This window comes from Trachypithecus francoisi, unplaced genomic scaffold (genome assembly GCF_009764315.1).
Source record: "Trachypithecus francoisi isolate TF-2019V2 unplaced genomic scaffold, Tfra_2.0 Lachesis_group1, whole genome shotgun sequence".
In the NCBI taxonomy this organism is placed as follows: domain Eukaryota; kingdom Metazoa; phylum Chordata; class Mammalia; order Primates; family Cercopithecidae; genus Trachypithecus; species Trachypithecus francoisi.
Window position 1 is genome coordinate 83,315,867 of NW_022681454.1, and position 26,428 is coordinate 83,342,294.

General features: G+C 35.9%; 1 protein-coding gene across 3 annotated transcripts in view; it reads left to right on the forward strand.

Moving 5' to 3' along the window:
• The window catches only part of NFXL1 (nuclear transcription factor, X-box binding like 1), a 74,849-nt gene that overhangs the window by 31,042 nt on the left and 17,379 nt on the right, over positions 1 to 26,428 (forward strand). For 2 of the 3 annotated variants that reach the window (XM_033214748.1, XM_033214747.1), the window contains exons 16-19: positions 4,756 to 4,777; positions 5,206 to 5,346; positions 8,634 to 8,800; positions 20,569 to 20,638. In XM_033214748.1, coding sequence (XP_033070639.1) covers positions 4,756 to 4,777; positions 5,206 to 5,346; positions 8,634 to 8,800; positions 20,569 to 20,638 — 400 coding nt within the window. Of the gene's footprint in view, positions 1 to 4,755; positions 4,778 to 5,205; positions 5,347 to 8,633; positions 8,801 to 20,568; positions 20,639 to 22,397; positions 22,515 to 26,428 lie in introns of all 3 variants that reach the window. The other variant, XR_004438035.1, reaches the window with a different exon arrangement.

Here is a 26,428-nt window from a genome sequence, read left to right on the forward strand (position 1 = left end):
AATCATGAGGAACCAAGTTGTTGCTGATATCTCTTACTAAGTTAGAATTATTAGTGGCCTAAAATTTTTCCTTGAGAGAAACAGAAGAGACATTGATATTACAATTCATAGGCACAAAAATGTTGTCATATACATAGTACCTAATTAGCATTGCGTTCCTTAGTCTGGTTTTTTTTTTTTTTTTTTTTTTTTTGAGACGGAGTGTCTGTCACCCAGGCTAGAGTACAGTGGTTCAATCTCGGCTCACTGCAACCTTCTTCCAGGTTCAAGCGATTCTCCTGCCTCAGCCTCCCGAGTAGCTGGGACTACAGGTGTGCACACCATGCCCAGCTAATTTTTGTAGTTTTAGTAAAGCTGGGGTTTCTCCATGTTGCCCAGGCTGGTCTCAAACTCCTGGCCTCAAGTGATCCGCCCAGATTGCTAGGATAACAGGTGTGAGCTACCGTGCCTGGCCCTTAGTCTATTTTATATTAAGATTATTTAACATACATGTCTATCTTATTTAATTGAGTTAATTTGCTTGAAATCTCAGTTTGAATAAAATATTATTTGACAGTAGAAAAACTGCCTGGAATTACTAAGTCATGTTTACTAGAGGTTTGAAAAATGAAATTAGATTTACAATGGTCTTTCTTTCTTATTTGACTGGAATATGTTGCTGGAAGATGTGTGTGTGGGGGTGTGTGTGTGTGTGTTTGTGTGTATTAAAACAGATCGTCTCCTAGAGTAATGGCTCTTGAGTTTAGGGTTATGCTTCCCACTAACTTCTTCTATGAATAAGTCGTATACCTTTTCAGTTTGTTTGTAAAATAACGAGGTTCAAGATAGGTATAATAATGTCAGTAAGGAGAGAGTTTTCAGAGGTCCTTACCATTATAAAATGTCCTTTGTGTGTAGCAACAATTTTTCAATTTTGTCTGATGTTAGTATAGCCACTACAACTCTCTATTGATTACTAATAGCATGGAGAAATTCTTAGCAGCAAACTACTGAAACTGACTCAAGAAGAAACAGAAAATCTGAAGAGATTGAAACAGAAAATCTACTAAGAGATTGAATTAGTAACAAGAAATTTACCACCAAGAAAAACCAGGACCAGATGACTTCACTTGTGAATTATACCAAAAGTATAAACAAGAATTAACACCAATCCTTTCATTTAAGGAGGGTCACTTCCCAACTTAATTCAACAAGGCTGGTATTTCCCTAATACTAAAACCAGAGGAAGACATTACAAAAAAAACTGCAGACCAATATCACGTAAGAATATAGATACAAAAATTCTCCACAAAATACTAGCAAATTGAATCCAGTACCATGTAAAAAGATTATACACCATGACCAAATAGAATTATCCCAGAAATATAAGATTGATTCAACATAAGAAAATCAATCAGTATAATTCTTAGGTCTTACTCTCGCCCAGGCTGGAGTGCAGTAGTACAGTCCTGACTAACTGTAGCTTCAAACTCCTGGGCACAAGGGATTCTCCTACCTTAGCCTACTGAGTAACTGGGGCTACAAGCATGCGCCACCATATCTAGCTAATGTTTTATTTATTTACTTATTTATTTTAAATTTTATTTATTTATTTAGAGACAGAGTCTCGCTCTGTTGCCCAGGCTGGAGTGCAGTGGTGCGATCTTGGCTCACTGCAAGCTCTGCCTCCCAGGTTCAAGCAATTCTCCTGCCTCAGCCTCCTGAGTAGCAGAGATTACAGGTGTGTGCCACCACGATGGCTGAGTTTTGTATATTTTAGTACGGATGGAGTTTCACCATGTTGGTCAGGCTGGTCTCGAACTCCTGACCTCATGATCCACCCATCTTGGCCTCCCAAAGCATAAGCCACCACATCCGGCTGGTTTTTAAAATTTTTGTAGAGGTGAGGTTTCACCGTGTTGCCCAGGCTGGTCTCAAACTCCTGGCCTCCAGCAGTCCTCCTGCCATGGCCTTCCAGAGTGCTAGGATTATAGGTATAAGCAAGCCACTGCTCATCCAATAGGTGTAATTCTTATCAGCAGAGTAAAGGGCAGTTGATAAATGTAGCACAGCATTTGACAGAATCTGACAAACTTTCTTGATAAAAACACTCAAAAAACATGGAAGAAAAAGATAATTTCCTCAACCTGATAAAGGGCATCTGTGAAAAACCCACACAGTTCACGTAATACGTTGTGGTGAAAGATTGAAAGTTTTCTGCCTAATAACAGGAACAAGACTAGGATGCCTGCTCCTGCCACTTCTTTCGACATTGTACTGGAATTTTTAGCCAGAGCAATTAGGCTAGAGAAAGAAATTAAAAATGTCTTTTTACTTGGAATAAAGAAGAACAATTTGTATTTTCAGATGACATTATCTTGTATGTGAAAAGTCTTAAGGAGTCCTCAAAAATACTATTTGGGTTACTTAATGAGTTCATTACTGTTGTAGAAAACATCACTATACAAAGCCAGTGGAATTTCTGTACACTGGAAACAAACAATCTGAAAATGAAATTAAGAAAACAATTCCACTTATATAGCCTGAAAAGAACATTTTGTTTAAGAAATTCAGTAAAAGGAATAACAGGATTTATACAGTAGAAAGGACAAAATCTAAATGAAAACCTAAATAAAAAGTGCAGTAACATTTATCCCTCAACATAATTAGACTGGAGGTAGAGCAGCTCTATAGTTGGTCATTTGGCTCATTCAATTACACATCATCATGAGCTCAGATTGTCTTTCCATTTTGTTATCCTTGGTGTGTCATCTTTGACCTCAGGCTGTTTGCTTTTCTGTTAACTTCTCAACCCAGACATGAAAGTTTCCAAAGGGAGAAATGGAAATGTGTATGCCTTCTGTGTGTCATCAACATCACCTTCTCTTTCTTTTTTTTTTTTAAGGATAAGGAAACTTCTCCGAAGCTCCACAGGAGAACTCTTTTCACATTTCATTAGACCATTTTTAAACTATTCCCTGGAAAGGGAAATGATGTGTTTGTTTTCTTAAATAGACTCTATTTTTTAAGAAAGTGTTCACATTTACAGAGAAAATTGCACAGAAAGTACAGAGTTCCTATGTGGGCCCCCATACCACACAGTTTTCTCTATTACCAACTTTCATTAGTGATACAATTTTTACCGTTGAGGAACCAATATTGGTACGTTATTATTAGCTAAAGTCCATAGATTACATTAAGGTTTACTTTCTGTGTTGTATGGTTCTGTGGGTTTTAACAAATGGGTAGTGTCATATATTTACTATTAGTTTTATACACAATAGTTTCATTGCACTAAAAATGCCCTGTGCTGTACCTTTTCATCCTCCTTTTCCCCTCCTCATCTCAAACTCCTAGCAACCACATATCTTTTTATTGTCTCTATACTTTTCCCTTTTCCAGAATGTCATATAGTTGGAACTTTACAGTGTGTAGCATTTTCAGACTGGCTTCTTCACTTAGCAGTATGGTTTTATGGTTCCTCTGTGTCTTCTCATGGATTGATAGCTCATTTATTTTTATCATTGAATAATAATCCATTGCATAAAGGTACCATAGTTTGTTTATCCATTTACCATAGAAGAACATTTTAGTTGCTTCCAATTTTGTCAATTAAGAATAAAGTTGTTATAAACATGTATGTGCAGATTTTTGTGTAGATGTAAGTTTTCAGCTCATTTGGGTAAATTCTCAGGAGTGTAATTGCTGGATCACATGGTAAGACTTTGTGTAGCTTTGTAAGAAGCTGTCAAACTATTTACTAAAGTGTCTGAATCATTTTGCATTCTCACAACAATGAGTGAGAATTGTTGCTCTATATTCTCACCAACATATGGTATTATCAGTGTTTTGGATTTTAACTGTTCTGTTTTTAATTGATACATAATAATTATACATATTTATAGGAAATGTAATGCTGTTTCAGTACATACAGTGTGATATAGTGATATATAGTGTGATATATAGTGATCAGATCAGGGCAATTAGCATATCCATTATCTCAGACATTATTTCTTTGTTTTGGAACATTCAGTATCCTCTTTTCTAGCTATTTGAAAATATATATTATTGTTAACTATAGTTATCTGTAACTATAGTTATAGATATCTATATAGATATCCATTGTTATAGGTAACTATTGTTATCTGTAGTTAACAATAGATACTATAGTTAACAATAGATAACAATAGTTTTATAGCATCGTAGGATAACTATAAAATACCAGAACTTGTTCTTCCTATCTAGCTGTAATCTTTCAACTTTTCTTTCTTCAGTATTGTGTTGGCTGTTCTGGGTCTGTTATCTTTCCATGTAGACATTAGAATCAGTTTGTTGATATATACAAAATAACTTGCTGGGATTTTGATTGGAATCATATTGAATCTGGATCAAATTAGAAATAAACTACATCTTAATAATTTTGAATCTTTGTAACTGTGAACATGGAATATCTCTTCATTTATTGAAATCTTTGATTTCTTTCATCAGTATTTTGTAGTTTTCCCATAGACGTCTTGTATATATTTTGTTAAATTCATACCCAAGTATTTCATTTGTTGTGCTAATGTAGTGTTATGTTTTTAACTTCAAATTCTAATTGCTCATTGCTACTATATAGGAAATCAATTGACCTTTGCATATTAACTTTGTGACCTGTAACTTTACTATAATTGCTTATTCCATATATGTTTATTTTTTTACTGCTAGTAGAGTTAGCATCTTTAGATATTATTTTTGAATAATTTGTAATGTTTTCATTTTATTTTTTTGTTGTAGGGAATGTCTTGGGAAACATGAGGTGAGTTATAGGCACAATTTTAAAGTAAAGCTTATAATCTATACTATTACGTAGTATAACTTTACTAGAGTTGTTAGAAATAATAAAGTCAAAGTATTTTTTTTACTGTTATAAAGAGTACAAGAGTTTACTAATTTAAAAAATATGTAGTGCCTTTATTTGAGAATTAGCCTGTGGATATGCATTCACTACCAAATCATATTGAATTTTCCTTTTAGGAGGAGAAGGTTTTGCTTCTTGGCATTCATTACTTTGGACTATTTTGATAGATTACTTTGATTTTGATAATCAATATTATTATTTGTGCAAACTTATTATACCTTTCTGAAACTTGTTCTCAAATGATAGCAGAGTAATTTTGGAAACATGTAATATGTCCAGAAACGTTCATGTAATGTGTACTGTGCTGATTTCCTTTATTTTTTAAGGTGAGTCCACTACCATGCCATGCTGTAGGACCCTACTCTTGTAAAAGAGTTTGTGGAAGAATCTTAGATTGTCAGAATCACACATGTATGAAAGAATGCCACAAAGTAACCAAAATTGATGGCTGCACTGGAAAAAACAAGGTAATGTTCTTAGATTGAATGTATATCTGCCTGTAGTATTCTTGAAATGTTTTTGCAGCAGTTATACCATAAATCTTTTTCTGTTTTGCTTTAGCTTCCTTCCTCTTTTTTTGCCCTCATCCCTTCTCCTTTCTTGCCTTTCCTAAGACAGCTGGCCTTAAACAGCTTGGTGTGTATAGTTCTGTATCTTTATTCCAGCTCATAATAATGTGCCTTTTAATGTGGAACCCTTTACATACTGTACCTGTGTTAATACATAGGATATGGTTTTATGATAAAAATACATAGATTATGTATCTTCTTAGATAGTAGGTAAGAGTATCACCTCCATTTCTTTCTGTTCATATCTGAGTTTAGAGCATTTACTCTAAGTTAGTTTTCAAACCTGACACACAGGATGGATGTTGTTCATAATTTTAATAAATTTAAATAAATTCCCAATCTTTTGTTGAAAGTAAAATAAATGGCATCAGAGATGAGCAGTGTTTCTATGTGTATAATTAACTAAAAGCATTTTACAAGTGTTTCAGAACTCAGCTATTCAAAGATCTCTAAAAATTGTCATCTTACAAGGAAAAACAAATGTAGCTAGTGTTAAACTTTAGTTGTAAAATAATTTTTTTCTAGACTTCCGTTCTATAGGGAGTTGTAATACTCGTGTCTAAATGAGAAATAGGCCAGAAAATTTAAGTGTCACTTTATTATTAACATTGAATTTACAACTATTTAAATTATTAATATGACTTGTGTTATTGAAAATTTTAATTGCATCGTTAGGTTTTTTTTTGTCTTCAATTTATAATACATGACAACATAGGTATTCTTCTTTTTCATGTGCAAGCATATGTATAAATGTATTGCATATAATTTCTTCATCGATCCATGACTTGACCGTCAAAAATGTACTCATGATAAAACAAAAGGATACTACAGTTATAAAATCAAACTAACAAATAATGATACAGAATCATTTTAACTAGTTAGGGTGTAGCTGCTCTATGGCTTCCCTCTTCCAGATTTCCAGAATATGAAGTGAGTCAGAAAAAGCTTATTTTCAAAGCTGATGTGACTATTAGAGATTTATTGTGGATAATCCCCAAATTGCTTCCTGGGTTAAAGCTTCTATTTTTCTTTTTAAATGAGAACTGCATATGATGTTTGACAGATGGACTTGCTGTGTTTCTTAAATAAGATAGTCTTTCCTAGAAGATAGAACTTGATATTGGAAGTGATCCAGGAAAATAGCTTAGCTAGTGTAGATTCTGTGATTTTTTGTTTTGTTTTGTTTCCCCCATAGCTGGAAGGAGCTCATATTCTAAGTATACTTTTTGTTTTGCAAATAGAGAAACTGAAGCTCTGTGACTTGTCCATGATTCTGCAACAGGAGAGTAGCAAATCAGAAAGTACTATGCCTGATCTTTTAACTCCCAGCCCAATGTGCTCTTCTACTCATGTTATTTAAATAGAAGAGTTTTGTAGGTGTACCACATAGGAAGAGCAAATGAAATAAATTCTTTATGTTAACTTTGGTTCTCTTTGCATATTTTGTTACTCACTGCCTAATACTTGCTCAGTCTTTCCCATCTCAGAAAGTCATTTTACCATTTTTACCCAGTTGTGCAGATCAAAGACATAGGAATCATGCTTGATTTCTTTCTTGTCTTTGTTGTCCTTTTCCCACAGATAATCCTGTTAGGTTTATCATCAAAATAGATCCTGAATCTGACAGTTTCTCATAACCTGTACCTCTACCATCCTCATCTAAGCCACCATTACCTTTGACTTAGGTTTCTGCAGTAATTTCCTAACCAACTTTTCTACTCTCACTTTGTTTTATTGCATCAGCCAGATAATCTTTTTAAAAATGTAAATCAAGTATCATCTTCCTGCTCCATATCCTTTGGTAGTTTTCAGTCACTCTCTGACCAAAATTTAAATCCTTTTCAATGGCCTATAAAGGCTCAGTAATGATCTTTCCCAACTTTCATCTGACTACTCATCACTCTCTTGCTTACTCACTTCTACCTCTGTTCATCCTGTTACTTGAACATTCCACATTTGTTTTTTCTTAGAGCCTTTGCGTTTGTTCCTTTCCTCTGGAACTCTCCTTTCTGGTGGCTCTCTCCCTCATTTAACTCAATTTCTATTCACATGTGATCTTTATCAGTCAGGTTTCCTTCTTGTTGCTGCCATCACTCTTTCTTATCCTTCTTTCTTCAGAGTAGTTACGAAGACATTATATTTATGTTCTTTACCTCCCCACATAAATGTAGGTTCCAGGAGCCTATCTCATGTCTTCCCAGTGCCAAGAACAATTCCCAGCACATAAGTGTTGAGTATTTGTGGAATAAATGAATATGCTTTTTAAAAATAAAATTATTTATAAAATAATATTTTTATAATTTGAAACAATATTTCTTTTTAATCCTATATGTCAAAAAATAGCTTAGAATTTTATCATAATAATTGTTGTAATCATGGCTTCTCTTTGGAATGGTAATAAAAATGTTTGACCTTTAAGATTTAGTATCCATGTATGTAGCTCTCTTGTTTTACCTCAAGTATGATGTGAGAAAACAAACAATATCCTGAAATAAGTATTTTTAACCTTCTTTAGTAGATTGTAATACTAGTTAACATTATTAAAACACTAGAGAAAAGGGATTTAACATTATTAAATCACTAGAAAAAATGTGCCTTGATAAGTTACATTGAGGTACATTTATTTGTAAAATGTAACTTTAATTCATTGATGTACATTAAAATAAAAACTACTGGTCATTATTTTTTCACTCTATATGTGTTTCTCTTTGGCAAGGTGAGATAATTACCTCCAGACTGTTTAGTGCTTTGGAATTTTTACTTATGTGTTAACAGCATATTGATTTCTTTAGTTCAATGTTGATTATTGTATAGAAATCAATGAACATTTTTACTGTGTATTTTTTTCTGTCTTTGACTATTCTTTAGGAAGCAATTTACATTTTTAGTGGGATACTTTGTATAGTCAAGTTCATTTTAAGGTTCATTTGAAAATGAGGCAATTTGACTTAGTGAGACTCTTAGGCAAAAAAAATCTATATGGATAATAGTCATATTGACAATCTTGGTATTCTTTAGTTTTAATATTTTTAAGAAATGAGAGCATGTACCATTTGATTAACTGTGTTTCTAAGAGCTGCAGAAGTACTTTATTTTAATGGGATATATAACTTTTATAACTCTAACATATAGAAATGTTAGGCTTACCTTGTACTTAGGTGATTTATTTCCATGCTGTTTTTCAGGCGGGCCCAGAATGCCTTCGTTGTGAGGAAGGGTGCTCCAAGTCACGGCCACTAGGTTGTCTTCACCCATGTATTTTGCCATGTCACCCTGGAGAATGTCCACCTTGTGTTCAGATGCTTAGAATAAAATGTCACTGTAAGATCACAAGCCTATATGTGGAATGTAGGTAAGTAGACTGAAAAAAAAGTCTTATTTTATTACAGTTAGTTGAATTGGTATCTTTTTATAATTAAGAACCCATATTTATAGTGTACTTTGCTTAAACTATAGATGCCTAGATTTTCTAATAGAGACCTGGAAGGAAAACATGTAGAATACTACACTTTCTGTATACTTCATCCTGAATTCAAACAGGGAAATTGTGCTTTTTTTCCATTTTGGGATTCTGTATAAGATTTTGTTATGGAAAAAATGGTTTCACTGCTTTTAAAAACATTAAAGAAATACTCCTATACCTGATAGTTTGACTATGTCAAATTAGAATTTTGTTCAATCAAAATTTGACTTGTACATACAGGCACACCTTGTTTTATTGGACTTCACTTTATTGTACTTGACAGATACTGAGTTTTTTACAAATTGGAGTTTTTTGTCAGCCTGCATTGAGCAAGTCTGTTAATGCCATTTTTTCAACAGCATATGTTCACTTTGTGTCTGTCACATTTTGGTAATTCTCACAATATTCAAGCTTTTTCATTTCATATCTGTTATGATAATCTGTGATCAGTGATCTTTGATGTTTCCATTGTAATTGTTTTGGGGTGCCATGAACTGCACTTCTGTGAGACAGTGAATCATTGATAAATGTTGTGTGTGTTTGAACTGCATCACTAGCAGTTCCCCTATCTCTCTCCCTCTCCTTGTGCCTCCTTATTCTGAGAAACAACAGTATTGAAATTAGGCCAATTAATAACTCTACAATGGCCTCTAACTGTTCAAGTGAAAGGAAAAGTCACATGTCTGACTTTAAATCAGAAGATAGAAATGATTAAGCTTAGAGAGACATGTCAAAAGCTGAGATAGGCTAAAAGTTAGGTCTCTTGCACCAAACAGTTAGCCATGTTATGAATGCAAAGGAAAAATTCTTAAAGGAAATTAAAGTTCATTCCAGTGAACACAGAATGATAAGAAAGCAAAGCAGCCTTATTGCTGATACGGAGAAAGTTTTAGTGGTTTGGATAGAAGATCAAAGCAGCCACAACATTTAGAGATGTTCCTAACTCTCTTCAATTCTGTGAAGACAGAAAGAGGTGAGGAAGCTGCAGAAGAAAAATTTGAAGGCAGCATAGGTTGGTTCATAAGGTTTAAGGAAGAAGCCATCTCCATAACATGAAAGTTCAAGGTGAAGCAGCAAGTGCCGATGCAGAAGCTGCAGCAAGTTATCCAAGAAGGTTTAGATAAGATAATTGATGAAGGTGGCTACACTAAATAACAGATTTCCAATGTAGACAAAACAGCCTTCTATTGAAAGAAAATGCTATCTAGGACTTTCATAGTTAGAGAGAAGTCAGTGCCTGGCTTTAAAGTGTCAAAGGACAGGCCAGCTCTCTTGTTAGGGCCCTAATGCAGCTCGTGACTTTAAATTGAAGCCAGTACTCATTTACCATTCTGAAAATTATGCTAAATCTAGTCTGTGCTCTATAAATGGAACAACAAAGCCTGGATGACAGTATATCTATTTACAGCATGGTTTACTGAATATTTTAAGCCCACTGTTGAGACCTACTGATCAGAAAGAGTCCTTTAAAAATATTACTGCTCATTGACAATATACCTGGTTACCCAAGAGCTATAATGGAGATATGCAAGGAGAGGAATGTTGTGTTCGTGCCTGCTAACACAACATCCATTCTGCAGTCCATGGTTCAAGGAGTAATTTCAACTTTCAGGTCTAATTTTTTGAGAAATACATGCAGATATAGGTAGTGATTTCTCTGATGGATCTGGGTAAATTGAAAACGTTCTGGAAAGGAGTCACCATTCTAGATGTCATTAAGAACACTCATATCAACAGGAACAGGAGTTTGGAAGAAGTTGATTCCAGCCCTAATAGATGACTTTGTTCAAGACTTCAGTGCAGAAAGTAACTGCAGATGTGATGGAAATAGCTAGAGTACTATAATTAAAATTGGAGCCTATAGATGGGACTGAATTGTTGCAGTCTCATGATAAAACTTGAACAGATGAGAAGTTGCTTCTAATGGATGAACAAAGAAAGTGGAATCTACTCCTGGTGAAGATGCTGTGAACATTGCTGAAATGATAACAAGGGATTAGGATTTAGAATATTACCCAAACTTAGTTGATAAAGCAGCAGCAGCTTTGATAGGAATTTTGAAAGAAGTTCTACTATGGGTAAAATGCTGTGAAACACAGCATCACATGCTACAGAGAAATCTTCCTGAAAGGAAGAGTCGATTGATACAGCAAACTCTATTGTCTTATTTTTTTAAATTGCCACAGCCACCTCAATCTTCAGCTACCACCCTGATCAGTCAGCAGCCATAAACATCTAGGCAAGATGCTCCACCTGCAAAAACATTAAGACTGACTGAAGGCTCACATGAGTGTTAGTAGGTTTTAGTAATAAAGTATTTTTAAGTTAAGGTATATACATTGTTTTTTATTATGTAGTGCTATTGCATACTTAGACTGCAGTATTGTGTAAATGTAACTTTTATATGCACTGGGAAGCCAAAAAATGTGTGTGACTTGCTTTAGTGTAATATTCCCTATATCAAGGTGGTCTGGAACTGAACCTGCAATACCTCTGAGTTAATGCCAGTAGTTAGGCATTTTTTTTTTTTTTGAGATGGAGTCTTGCTCTGTCGCCCAGGCTGAGGTGCAGTGGCACGATCTTGGCTTACTGCAATCTCCGCCTCCTGGGTTCAAGCAATTCTCCTGCCTTGGCCTCCTGAGTAGATGGGATTACAGGCACGTGCCACCACACCCTTCTAGTTTTTGTATTTTCAGTAGAGATGGGGTTTCACCATGTTGGTCAGGCTGGTCTCGAACTCCTTACCTCATGATCCACCCACTTTGGCCTCCCAAAGTGCTGGGATTATAGGCATGAGCCACTACGCCCAGCCTAATTAGGCATAATTTTTAATTTATGGATTTAAAAGATAGGCCTTTGTTTATTACAAGCGTTGCTGTTATAGCACCTATCACACTAGGATATGACCAAATCACTATGTTTTCTTTATTTAAAAAAAATGCCAGTTTTTGCTTATGGATTATTTAGATGGAAGAAAAAAATTTCCCTTTTATTTAATAATGATATAATTTACCACTTAACTCTCCTGGCTGTTTCACTCCAGTCTGTAAAGTGAGCTTTTTGTAAATGTATTTTACTCAAGTTTCATTTGGGAATATTACTTTATTTCATATTTTTTAACATAATTACATTTTGAAAAATTCCTGTTCATATTAGCTAACATTTTTGTTCCCTAAACTCTAGACTCATGCTTTGTTAAATTATAGAAGACAAATTTTATTATTTTCTTATATTAAAGTTATTTTGTTGAAATCTCAAAAATAAAGTATTATAATTTTTAGTCTTAGAAATGTTGTAGGGGGAATTTAGAGGGCAATTTTGCATTATTAATGGATGGTAACGATGAACTTGAGCAGTCTCACACCTGCATTCTGTTTGTTTATATAGCTTGTTTCTCATCAAACTTTCACCCATGAATTTTAGCATCCATTGATGATTCTATTGTAAATCAGTTGTTAATACGATAACATTTGGGAAAATAGAAAAAGCTCTCAAGAACAACACACATGTGCATGTGTGCCCAGGTGCTTCATTAATGAAACCCTTGACCATTTAATCCCAATGATACTATATTAAGTATTCTACAGCATAGAAACCCAAGGAAATAACCAAGTGTATTTTATAAAACAAATGAGAAGTTGCCAAGTGGGAATTTTCTGACTCCATCTGCTAAATTTTTTAATTGACATTTTACTGTAAGAGCTCGCCCCACCTTGTATGTTAATACTAGCGTGAACCAGTGGATTCCTTCGCCATCATTTTGATGTTTAATTTATTGAATATGAAAGGCCCATGGAAGGGTCTTTAAACTGGTTCTCTTGTCCCTTTGATGTGTTTCCATCTTTGTTTTAGTATTTTCTTTTTTTTTCTGGCTAATGAAAATGTCCCAGGCTCATTTTGTACTTTACGTATCCTAGCCCAGGACTCAGACATTTCTTTAAGGGCCTTGTTAATGGACAGTAATATTTAAAAACCACTTGGTGTGCTTTTTGCTCCTTGTGTATCATTACTTCTAGGCTCTCTGTTTTGATAAGGACCATTTTTAAATTTATTTTAGTCAATTGGCTGTTGACGTCCTTCGCATATTTTTTTCCTTGGAGTTTTGGTCTTTCTTTACAATACTTTTGCCTCATAATTGATTTCTCTCATCTCCTATCATTCGTTAACATCTCCAGTCCAGTGTTAAATAGTATCGGCCCTATCTTGTTTTTCTTTAGAGGAATTACTTCCTGTATTTCTACATTGTGTAAGATGTTGGCTTTGTCACCACATTAGAGACTATCCAATAATTTCTGTTTTCTTAAGTGTGTGTGTATATTTAAATCAGGATTGGATGCTGAATTTGCCAAATGATATTTTAGCATCTGTGGAGATAATCATAACATTTTAATCTTTGGATCTGTTGATTTTGATTAGCTAATATTTAGGATTTTAAAAATGTTCGTTAATTGTATTAGTCTGTAATTTTTAAATTTTGTATTGTCTTTGTCAGATTTGGGTATCAACATTACATTTGTTTTATATAATAAACTTGGCTATTTCCTTGGTTTTCTTTGCTTTAGAATACTTTATGTAGTATCATTGGGATTAACTGGTCATTGAGGGTTTTATGGAATTCCTCTATGAAACCATCTGGGCCTGGTATGTGTGTGTTGTTTTTGATAACTTTCTCTGTTTTTTCTAATGAAAATTTCTCTCTCTTATGGGGTCATTTTTGGGAAACTGTTATTTTCCTTATAAATTATCTATTTCATCTAGATTTTTCAAAGTTATTTGTATAAAAGTTTGTAAAGTAGTTGCTTATTGTGATGAAAATTTTGTTGTTGTTTTACGATTTCCGCTTGTCATTCTTATTTTGAATATTTTTGCTTTCTTCCTTTTTCTTGAGTGTCAGGTAGTAAATTTTTTTATTTTAAAAAACCTAGGATTTTGATTAACTGGATTGACTGTTCTTTTATGGTTTACCACATTTTTTTCTGCCCTTATTTTATTATTTCCTTTAAAAAGAAATTTCTAAATTTCTTTAAGAAGAATTGAGAATTTAATTCATTTATTTTTATGATTTCATTTTTATCATAGATGTGCTTAAAGCTTATGGATTATTTACTGCTTTAGGTATATTCCATATATTCCTGTGTGTACTACTTTCTTTATATTTGAGACTTTCTATATCTTTACATTGTATTTCCTCCTATGCTCAAGATTTTTAAAATATAAGATCTAGTTTTATTGTGTTGTGATCAGAGCATGTGTTTGTAATTTTTTTCTAATTTATGGAACTTAACAGTGCTTCCTTTGTAAAATAAGGTGATCAATTTTTGTGAATGTTCCATGTGCTTGAGAAGATATAATATCTTAAAAATCAGAATATAAGATTTGGGTTGTGTGTGTGGATCATGTTTTAATACAATAGCTTTGTCTTATATTGAAAATGCTGTGTTAAAATTCTGTATTATTAGTGTGTTTCTTTTTGTTTTGTTTTTGTGTTTTGAGACAGTCTCACTCTATTGGCCAAGCTGAAGTGCAGTGGTGTGGTCATGGCTCACTGCAGCCTTGAACTTCTGGGCTCAAGTGATCCTCCTGCCTCAGCCTCCCAAGTAGCTGGGGCTACAGCCACATACCACCATGCCTAGATAATTTTTAAGAAATTTTTTGTAGAGATGTGGTCTCACTGTGTTTCCCAGGCTGGTCTCGAAACACCTGGGCTCAAGAGACCCTCCTGCCTCAGCTTCCTAAAATGTTGAGATTATAGGCGTAAGCCGTCATGCCTAGCCTATTAGTGTGTTTCTGTGTGTCTTTGCATCTGCTGTAGATTTTTACTTATAAAGATGATTAAGCTGTTACATGTTGTACAGCATTTTTAATAATTTTGGCTCTTAGCATTGAAAGGTATCCTTTGTCACATTTAATACCTTTGTCTTGAGTTCTTATGCATCCCCTTTTTCATTTTAATAGGCAAGTTAAGTAAGTCCTTTAACAATTTTTAATATCATTAATATCTTTGGTTTAGCTCTGAATTATTACTTTATGATTACTGTTTGTATTATGTTATGTCACTTTTTCTTTATGTGATATGTTTTCTTTGCTCTTAAAAGTTTCTCCTGTTAAGGTTTGTTTTCATTTAGTGATTGATTACTTTTTATTTGTACCTTTTTAATGTCTTTAGACCCTTATTTCTTTCATCTTTTACTAACTGGTTTGGAGCTTTTAATTTTATCACCTGGTTCTCGTTTAAGACTGTATGACAATCAGTGAGTTTATTTTATTTGCCTTTTTTTCTCTCCTCCTCTTCTCATTGTTTAGTTGCATGCTTTATTCTTTTTCAGAACATACAACATTTATATATTATTCTACCCTCATTCCGACCTTTTTTTCTTCTTCTTTTTTTTTTTTTTTTTTTGAGATGGAGTTTCGCTCTGTCGCCCAGGCTGGAGTGCAGTGGCACGATCTCAACTCACTGCAAGCTCCACCTCCCGAGTTCACGCCGTTCTCCTGCCTCAGCCTCCTGAATAGCTGGGACTACAGCCTCCCGCTACCACGCCGGCTAATTTTTTTGTACTTTTAATAGAGACAGGGTTTCACCGTGTTAGCCAGGATGGTCTCGATCTCCTGACCTCATGATCCACCTGCCTCGGCCTCCCAAAGTGCTGGGATTACAGGCGTGAGCCACTGTGCCCAGCCCTTTTTTTCTTAGATTTTCAATTTTAAATTTCAACCATCAGTCTTTTTGCTGAAATTTCCCAGTCTTCTCTTGGATGAATGAAGTGCATCCTCTAGTAGTTTCCCCAAGAGAGCTTGTGAGTATAGTATTCCCTGAATACTTAATCCTTAAACATTCCCTTGCATGTTTCAAGAATGTTTTGCTGTAGCATTTACAACTGTATAAAAAGTCTTTTATTGGTGTGTTCTTTCCTAGAATTTCTTGGAAATCTTGCTCTATGTCGCTTTCGTTTATATTTTACTTTTGAGAAATTTGATGCCAATCTCTTTTCCTTATGAGTTAATTGATCTTTTTTGCCTGGGACCCCTAAAGTTGTTTCTTTCTCCTTCACTTCCCTCCTCTTCCTCCTCCATCTTTAAAATCTAATGTTTTTATTAAGGTACGACTCAGGGTTAATAATTTTTGATAAATTTTTCCAGGTACCTGATTAGCCCTTTCAACATATAAGTTCAGTATTTTTATTTTCCTGGATTATAGTTTTAAATACCAGATCTGTTTCATTTATTTTCTTTTTGTTTTTTAGTGATACCAATTGTATATATGTTGGATTTTCTTTTTCTGTCTCCCATTTCACTCAATTACTTCTTTGACACTTTTTCTAAATCTCATTTTTATCATCTAGGTTGTTTTGCTGCCTCATTTCAGGGACCCTTATTAACTTTTGATTCAAGTATGTTCTTCTGTAAATATGTTATTCCATGAGCACCTTGTAATTTAGTTTTTATTTCTGATGTAATTTTATCTTAATGTTTTTTTCCCCTAAATTTAGTCAACCTTTGTTCATTTCTTCTTTTTCTTCTCTATTATGTTCTTTTCTGACTTAAGGTGGTAGTGTATTGAAGGGCCCTATACCTTGCTTATATTGGGTAATTTGCTAGGACTCACAGAACTCAGCATATAGTTATACCTACAGCTATGAGTTATTACAGCAAAAGGGTAGGAGGCACAGTCAGCAAAGGGAAAAGGCACATGAGGTGAAGTGTAGGGGAAACCAATCACAAGCGTCCAGAGTCTCCTCCCACTGGAGCCACATAGGATGCACTTAATTCCCCCAGTAATGAGTTGTGACAACACTTGTAAAATGCTTCCAACCAGAGAAGTTCATTAGAGACTGAGCACCTAGAGTTTTTATTGGGGAAGGCTACATAGGCAGCCTCACCTGGTACATACCAGAGTTCAGGGCTCTCAGAGGGAAAGAAACTGTTCAACATAAACCATTGATTTATACAAACAGTTTAGACATAGTCAGCTGTTCTTATCAGTTCTAGGAATGGTGGGAACCTTCCTGAAATCCAAATTCCCAAACACCAGCCAAGGGCTAGTCTTACAAGGAGGCCTTTCAAAAGATAGCGGTCAGCTCTGCTAGGTTAACGCTTCTGTACAGGCGGTGTTTCATAGAGTTAATTCAGTTTGGAATATTATGTTCCAGTTTTCTTCTTCTTTGTACTTCTTTTTTTTGGGGGGGGTGAGAGATACAGGAGGGGATTTTCATCAGTGAAAGGGCTTTGGATGTCATTTTCTGTTTATTTTCTATAGTAGTTTTTTATAGATGTAAATTATATATCTTTATGTTTTCGGACAGAGGTTAGTATAAGATTTCTAGTTGATGACCACTCTCTTCTCAGTGTGGGACAATACAGTTTTTTAAATGGTTGGCGTTTTAGGGTGGTGCTGAGAAGAGGAAAGGAGTTATGTGTCCTTATTTTACTTTTGTTTTCTTTGGTCTTGCAAAATCCTAAATTTCCCTTCTTCTTTTGCCGGGTCTAAAGAAGTCTGCCTAAAGTCTGCCTTTCCCTTTTTACCTTCTTCCCAGAGTTGCCTTTCCAAGATTGCCTACTTGAATCTTGTGTACTTACTTTATTTTATTTAGTTTTAATTTTAATTTTTGAGACAAAGTGTCTTTCTGTCTCCCAGTCTGGATGCAGTGGCACACTCACGGCTCACTGCAGCCTTGGCCTCCCAGGTTCAGGTGATCTTCCCACTTCAGCTTTCCTAGTAGCTAGGACTATAGGTGCACACCATCACACTAGGCTAATTTTGGTGTTTTTTTGTAGAGACGGGGTTTTGCCATGTTGCCGAGGCTGGTCTTGAACTCCTGGGCTCGGCCTCCCAAAGTGCTGAGATTAGAGGCGTGAGCCACTGCACCCAGCCTTGTGTGCTTTTTAAAATCCATTCCCTTTAGTTAGTGCTGTGGTCTACCAGGATATTTTCAGGGTTTTCATACTTATGGGGACTTTTTCCTGTTGTGATTTTAGCTCAGCCTCCTCTTCGCTTTTCCATTTAGTTTTTTTTAGAACTCCACTAGCACTAGCTCTATGAAAATACTTGCATTGGGAGCTTGAGAAATAGCTCTATCAGAAGTTTTTTTTTTTTTTTTTTTCCTAGTTATAGGTAATTTGAAGTTTGTAGAAATTTGTAGAAATCTTCTGGTTGTGCTGCAGTCATGGGATTTAGTGATTTTATTTGTTATTAATGAGCTATATGTTTTCTGAGGGGGACATGTGGATGTATTTGGATTAAGGTGGCTTCCATTACCTCAGCACTACAGATTTTTTTTCTTAAATACATAGTAAAGTATAAGTTTTAATATAGAATTCTATCTCTTCAGTTCTTATAATTTCATTTGCTTTCAATTCAGTGAATTATTTAAGTCATCTTTTCCTTTTAGTCCTGTGTGGAAAAAGACACAAACTGTTTTTCCTCTGCTCTTAAACCACAATAATCAACACAAAAGACTTTTGTGACTAGATGTGTGGGAGTTTCTTCCAACCAAAAAGAAAACAGTCACTTTTATAGCAGGCACCAGCTGGGTGTCCTGTAATTCATTTCTGAGACTACCTGGAGAAAGTGTCAGATCCTGTAGGTTGAGGGCTCAGTCCCACAAGACTGCTTCCCCTTCAGACACTAGTCTCAAGTTCAGGGCTCTGGAATTTCTGACTGACTGGCTTCAAGTTTAGGTTCACACAACCCCCTCTTTGGGTTTAATTTGCTAGAGTGCCTCACAGATCTCAGAGAAAAACTTATTTATGTTTACTGGTTTATTATAAAGGATATTGCAAAGTGTACAGATGAAGAGATACATAGAGTGAGGGATGAAAGAAGGGGTATGGCAATTCCATTCCTACCCCTGGCCCACCGTTCGCATACCACCCTCCAGGAACTTCTGTGTTCAGCTCTAATAAGCTTTTTGTACCCTATCTTCTTGGGCCTTTATTGAGAATTCATTGGACAGGCATGATTGAAGTACGGACACTCATGTAGAAGTGTGACTGGACAGAGGGTTTGATCTAATAACTATAGACCGAGTGGGGAAACTCAACAAGGCCTGTTTCAGTTCTTTTTGGCCTGTGTGTGAAGCATTCCTTCTTCCAGAGTATGGGACAGGACCCCTTCTGAAATGGGGTCTTATGACCTACAATCAGACAAGGTAGGTCAGAGAATTTCTTTATGGCCTGCTCAAGACAGAAAGGTGGAGGAAGACTATATTTTTAGTTTTAATGGCATGCCTTGGGGAAAAATAACAGGGGCTGTGGGAGTGATGAGCCAAGAACCGTGGATGAAAACCAATATGTGTATATTATTATGCCATAGTCTTTTTCTGCTTCATGTTAATTTATTCTGTAGAATTTGGATATAAAAGATACAGACCTTGAAAATTTAATTTATTCCTAAGTATAGAGTAAAAGGAATAAAATAATGTTAACTCTTAAGTTCAGAGGTGAACATTCTGCTTGGAAGAATCTTAAAAATGCAATAGTGTTTAATAGAGCCAGCATAAAAACTTTGTGGTATTAAGTGAAACTTTGCCAAGAAATATCTTAGAGTATATTTATAGCTAATTTAGTATGACTATTTAGATAATAGTTTTAATTAACATTAAGGAGACTGAACTTATGGTATATTTTGGCAGTTATGTCTGGTGAAAGCAAGAATAGGAAAAGCAAGAAAATACAGAATAAAGTAAAAGAGTAAAAAGGTATGGGAGAGAGAAAAGTGAGATGCGTATGATAGGGAGTTTTAGATTGGCACTAGTTACTGACTTAGGCAGTGTCTATTGGAAAGTAGGTTTATTCCTTGGTGTTTGTGACTTTTTTCTGAATTACTCACTGAGATATAAAAGCATTTTAAAGTGCAGAGTGTTCTAAAATGATCAGATCTGAAGTGAATTACTATTTTATTTTTTTTTGAGACAGTCTCGCTTGGTCACCCAGACTGGAGTGCAGTGTCATGATCTTGACTCACTGCAACCTCTGCCTCGGGTTCAAGCAATTCTCATGCCTCAGCCTCCTGAGTAACCAGGATTACAGGCATGCGCCATCACGCCTGGCTAATTTTTGTATTTTTAGTGGAAACGGGCTTTCACCATGTTGACCAGGCTTGGTCTCGAACTCCCAGCCTCAAGTGATCCGCCTGTCTTAGTCTCCCAAAGTGCTGGGATTACAGGCTGGAGCCACTGTACCTGGCCTACAATGAATTAATTTCTAATATTAATAGCTTACCCAAGCTTTTTAAATAAGTGAATTTTATTTCTCATCAAATAACCTAAATTCCTCAATTTGAACATATTAAATAATTAGTTTTAAAATTTTTTTTGTAGGGGCATTAAGAACAATTGTAATTATGAATTTAATCTATAGGGAAAGATAGTTACAGAAACTATTAAAGAGAGGCCAGGCCCAGATGATATTTTGTGTATGTTTTGTACTTCTTGCAGCAATTACACTTTTGGCATTTGACTTGTTAGTAGTAAAGGGCTGGATGATTTGAGTTATCAGAACAATTAAGTAATTTGAAGATAATTGTTACAGAGAATTAAAGTATTTCTTGAGGAAAAAAGATAATTTTATGGATATGTTTGAAATTATGAGTTATTTTTAGAAAAATTATGCTATAAAATGGATTTTTGTTTGAATGTCATCAACTTTCTTATTTTTAGAAAAATAACCACAGCTGATGTAAATGAAAAGAACCTCCTCAGTTGTTGCAAAAATCAGTGCCCTAAAGAGGTAAGCTTTACTAGAACCTTTTAAATTGTATTCCTTGGGCATTGTTTCTCTTGGATTTTCTTTTTTCTTGTTTGGTCAAATTATTTCAGGTCTTGTCTGTTGTAGCTTTTTAAATAAAAATGTAAGACATAGGGTAGATGCATCTCATTTTATAAATTTGGTGATATTAGGACCTTTGGTGAAATGGCCCTTTGAAGATTTAAGAAAGCAATTTTAAAGATAGCTTACATACTTTATGTAATAAAGTATTAACCTAGTGCTTATCCCTCAAAATGTGATTCATACTTAAAGTATGTCAGAAATGATGTGGGTCATAGCAGTTAGACAGTAAATCCATAGTAGTTTATTTTTAAAAATAGGGATGCGTGTGTGTATGCATGTGCATGTGTGTACATCTGTGGTGGGATAATGTGCAAGGATAGATATTAACATCCACAGCATTTTGAAGATGATGACGTAGAAGATACCTCTGCATTTTCATTGTGGCCTTTTGTGTTGGTGCCATTCAGATCATTGACTCTTTCAAGTTCATTACTCTATTAATATAAAACATTCACCTATAAAGTTGTGTTTTTAAAGATTCTGGTGGTTGTGTAAGCATTTTATTCAAACTAAAACTATCAAAAAGTAGTTAGAAAAAATTGTGCAAAGTAAAAAGGTAAAGAAACTCGCTAGTGATTTATCCTGGTAATAATTTGAGAAACCAAAGCAGTCGGTCTACGTTTGGCCAATCTGAAAGGGAAGGTGCACTTTTGGATTTGGGAGTGGGACAGTTAAAATTACTTGATTTGGGTAGACATTTAAAAAGGAATCCTTTTGACTTACAGATGTCCTATGTAGTACCTTTTTCCTTTAAATTGTCTTTATACACTTATCTAAGTGTTTCTCACCTTATTTAGAGTCGGAAATAGATGACAACTGAGTCTTTTTTTTTCTTTTCTTTTCTTTTTCTCTTTTTTTTTTTTTGAGACGGAGTCTTCTCTGTAGCCCAGGCTGGAGTGCAGTGGTGGGGTCTCGGCTCACTGCACGCTCCGCCTCCCAGGTTCATGCCATTCTCCTGCCTCAGCCTCCCGAGTAGCTGGGACGACAGGCGCCCGCCACCATGCCCGGCCAATTTTTTGTATTTTTAATAGAGACGGGGTTTCACTGTGTTAGCCAGGATGATCTCGATCTCCTGACCTCGTGATCCACCCGCCTTGGCCTCCCTAAGTGCTGGGATTATAGGCGTGAGTCACCATGCCCGGCCGATGACAACTGAGTCTTAAATATCATAATCAGTCTTTGATTAAGTATAAAACAGGAATCAATACATTACATACCTTTTTAGTATTTTCCTTTAAGGCTTTGGACCACTTTTTATGGATTTAAAATCTGTTGGAAATTGAGTTTTTAAATTTATGTAAGATTATAAAAAGAGAGGCCATTTGAAGTAACAAATGGTTATTTCGATAATCCTGTCTTTATAAGTGAAACTAGGGCATGGGATATTTCAAATTTAATTTTTTGAATTATTCAAATCCTGAACTTGCCTTGTTAAAATAAATTTTATTTCATCCCAATTCAGATTCCAGGTAATAAGTAGTTGGGAATGTTTTATTTTTAATCTTAGTAACCTTGTATGATTTATTAGGAAGAAACATGGTAATTTAATTCAGGTGTTGCTAATTTGTAACTTAGAATTTCCTTAGTTATAAATAAGTTGTGATGCTATGACTTTTGGTGGGACTAGATGGGTCATTTTCATGATTTTGGATTCTAGGTCCTTCTGGAACCCCTGGTATTACTAGATCTCCTTGGACTTTCTTGAAAAATTTATCTGGAGCCTGGGAACAATCCAAATGGCCGTTATAGTTTGGGACAATCTAAGAGTAGACAGGTGAATTTCACTGTGTCTAGTAGAACTCATTTTCATTTATGGTCCCTTGACGTTGGTGGCACCATAACAGTAATTCTAACGCTTTAACATTCATTAGAATCACTTTAAAGGTTTGTTAAAACACAGATTGCTGGGCCGGGCATGGTGGCTCATGCCTGTAATCCCAGCACTTTGGGAGGCTGAGGTGGGTGGATGACCTGAGGTCAGGAGTTTGAGACTAACCTGGCTAACATGGTGAAACCCCATTTCTACTAAAAAATACAAAAGAAAAAAAAATAGCCTGGCATGGTGGCATGTGCCTGTAATCCCAGCTACTCGGGAGGCTGAGGCAGGAGAATCACTTGAACCTGGGAGGCGGAAGTTGCAGTGAAACAAGATGGTGCCATTGCACCATCAGCTTGGGCAACAAGAGCAAAACTCCATCTCAAAAAACAAACAAACAAACAAACAAAGATTGCTGGGTCCCTGTCTAGAGTTTCTGATTTTGTAGGCCTGGAGTGGGGCCTACATTTTGCATTTCTATTAAATAGTAAGCAGTAGTGATACTGTTGGTCCAAGAGCACACATTGAGAACCAGTGAGCTACAGAATGAGGTCATAATTAGAATCAGCCAAGAAGTATATCACTTTGAATCTTTGTACTTCAAAGTTAAGGTATGGGATTCTGGTAAATTCCGATGTACTCTTATATATGTTCTTGTCTCTTTCCCATACTATAGATTCTTATGGGTGGGGGACTATGTTGTATTTGTCTTTGTATCCAGTGCCTGTTACACAGGTTGTACACATTAAGCTGCTGGTAAATGTTTATTGAATGTGAATAAAAGAATAAATTGTGGGAGTGGCATAAGCTTATCCTTCCAGCTCCACTGTGTCTCTGATATACACTCTATGGATTATTAGGTTTGAATTTAACTAAATGAAAACATAAGGATGCCATTAAGAACATACCTTTAAACTGTGCCCCACATATGCATTTCTGCTCTTTTTTAAAAGAGATATAAAGAGGAACAAAATGGAAGTTTTATTTTGCGTGGTATGGGACTTCAGTTATTTTATTTTTTAAGACATGTTTAAAGTTTTTAATTGATAAAATTTTATATATTTACCATAGGCAACATGTTTTGAAATATGTATACATTGTGGAATGGCTAAGTTGAGTTAATATATGCATTTTTTTATGGTGAGAACACTTAACATCTACTCTTAGCAATTTTTAAGAATACGATATATGTTATTAACTATAGTCACTATTTTGTACAATAGATGTTTTGCATTTATTTCTCATATCTAACTGAAATTTTGTATACTTTGACCAAAATTCTCCCAATCCCCTTCTGTCCTTCAGTCACTGGCAACTACCATTCTGTTCTTTCACTTATATGAGTTCAGCTTTTTTATATTTCACATATAAGTGAGATCATATGGTATTTCTACTTTTGTTTTTTTTGAGACAGAGTCTCACAGTGTTGGAGTACAGTGGTGCAATCTGGCTCACTACAACCTCAACCTCCCAGGTTCAAGCGATTCTTCTGCCTCAACTGCCCGAGTAGCTGAGATTACAGGCACACGCCACTACGCCCAGCTAATTTTTTGTATTTTTAGTAGAAACAGGGTTTCACCATGTTGGCTAGGCTGGTCTTGAACCCCTGAACTCATGATTCGCCCATGTTGGCCTCCCAAAGTGCTGGGATTACAGGTGTGAGACACTGTGCCTGGCTGGTATTTCTGCTTTTTAAAATTATTTATGAATTTGGTTTTCTCATTCCCATGCAAACTTTTCTGCTTTTTAGTTGGAAAAATTATTTAACTTCTCTGTAACTGAACTTGTTCATATATAAAATGGGGCACTAGTAATACCCATGTCAGAGTGCTGAGTATTATATGAGGTAATAACATGTAATGGACTTAGTTCATGGTAAGCACTATATATGTGGTAGTTATGGTGATTATGATTATCTACAAACAATGTTGTTCTACAAGCGTTTCTTAGTTCTTTTGAAAGAGGGCTTTTCCTATTATTGGAATTAAAGTGGAACATTTTGATGCAGACAGTGTTGTTTGTCAGTAAACTGTTTGGTATGACTTACTGAAGTGCTAGCAGAATGATGTTGAGGGCTGAGTAGTGTAGAAAAACCCTGTCCCACTTTGAGTGGGAAGGGCAATACATTTCATCTCTTAAGTGAATATTTTAGAAAGACCTCTGTTTTTTGCTATGAAATCTGTATTAAAGATAGCCATCATTTTATCTTATGCATTCAAGTCAGCTTTCTTTGTAACTGCTTTTCAGTTTTTTCAGAAATATAACCTGGGTTTTGAGATGACATATACTTACACATCTAACAGGAAAATGGTCATGTGATTTAATTTTTTTAAGCAATGAAATATCACATATATATCTAAAAGTACATAATATAATATAAATATGTATGGTTTAACAGTTAAAAAGTGAATACCGTGTTAACTCTACCCAGGTCAAAAAATCAAGTAATGCTGACATACCAGAAATTTGTCAAGGTCCCTGTCTGACTATAGTTCCCATCATCTATCCTATAGGCTAACCACCCTTTTATAGTAATCCTTTCCTTACTTTTATTTACAGTTTTTACTACCAGTATGTATATCTGCAGACAATATTGTTTGCCAATGTTAAAAGTTTAGGGGGGCGGAGCAAGATGGCCGAATAGGAACAGCTTCAGTCTCCAGCTCCCAGCGCGAGCGACACAGAAGACAGGTGATTTCTGCATTTTCAACTGAGGTACTGGGTTTATCTCACTAGGGAGTGCCAGACAATCGGTGCTGGTCAGCTGTTGCAGCCCGACCAGCCAGAGCTGAAGCAGGGCGAGGCATCACCTCACCTGGGAAGCGCAAGGGGGAAGGGAATCCCTTTTCCTAGCCAGGGGAACTGAGACACATAACACCTGGAAAATCGGGTAACTCCCACCCCAATACAGCGCTTTAAGCAAACGGGCACACCAGGAGATTATATCCCACACCTGGCCGGGAGGGTCCCATGCCCACGGAACCTTCCTCATTGCTAGCACAGCAGTCTGCGATCTAACTGCAAGGCAGCAGTGAGGCTGGGGGAGGGGCGCCCGCCATTGCTGGGGCTTAAGTAGGTAAACAGAGCCCTGGGAAGATCGAACTGGGTGGAGCTCACAGCAGCTCAAGGAGGCCTGCCAGTCTCTGTAGACTCCACCTCTGGGGACAGGGCACAGCTAAACAACAATAACAACAACAACAACAACAAAAAGCAGCAGAAACCTCTGCAGACGCAAACGACTCTGTCTGACAGCTTTGAAGAGAGCAATGGATCTCCCAACACGGAGGTTGAGATCTGAGAAGGGACAGACTGCCTGAGTAGCCTAACTGGGAGACATCCTGAACTAGGGGCAGACCGACACCCCACACCTCACACGGTGGAGTACACCCCTGAGAGGAAGCTTCCAAAGTAAGAATCAGACAGGTACACTCGCTGTTCAGCAGTATTCTATCTTCTGCAACCTCTGCTGCTGACACCCAGGCAAACAGGGTCTGGAGTGGACCTCAAGCAATCTCCAACAGACCTACAGCTGAGGGGCCTACTGTTAGAAGGAAAACTAACAAACAGGAAGGACACCCACACCAAAACCCCATCAGTACATCACCATCATCAACGACCAGAGGCAGATAAAACCACAAAGATGGGGAAAAAGCAGGGCAGAAAAGCTGGAAATTCAAAGAATAAGAGCTCATCTCCCCCTCCAAAGGAACGCAGCTCATTGCCAGCAACGAATCAAAGCTGGACGGAGAATGACTTTGACGAGATGAGAGAAGAAGGCTTCAGTCCATCAGACGTCTCAGAGCTAAAGGAGGAATTACGTACCCAGCTCAAAGAAACTAAAAATCTTGAAAAAAGAGGGGAAGAATTGATAA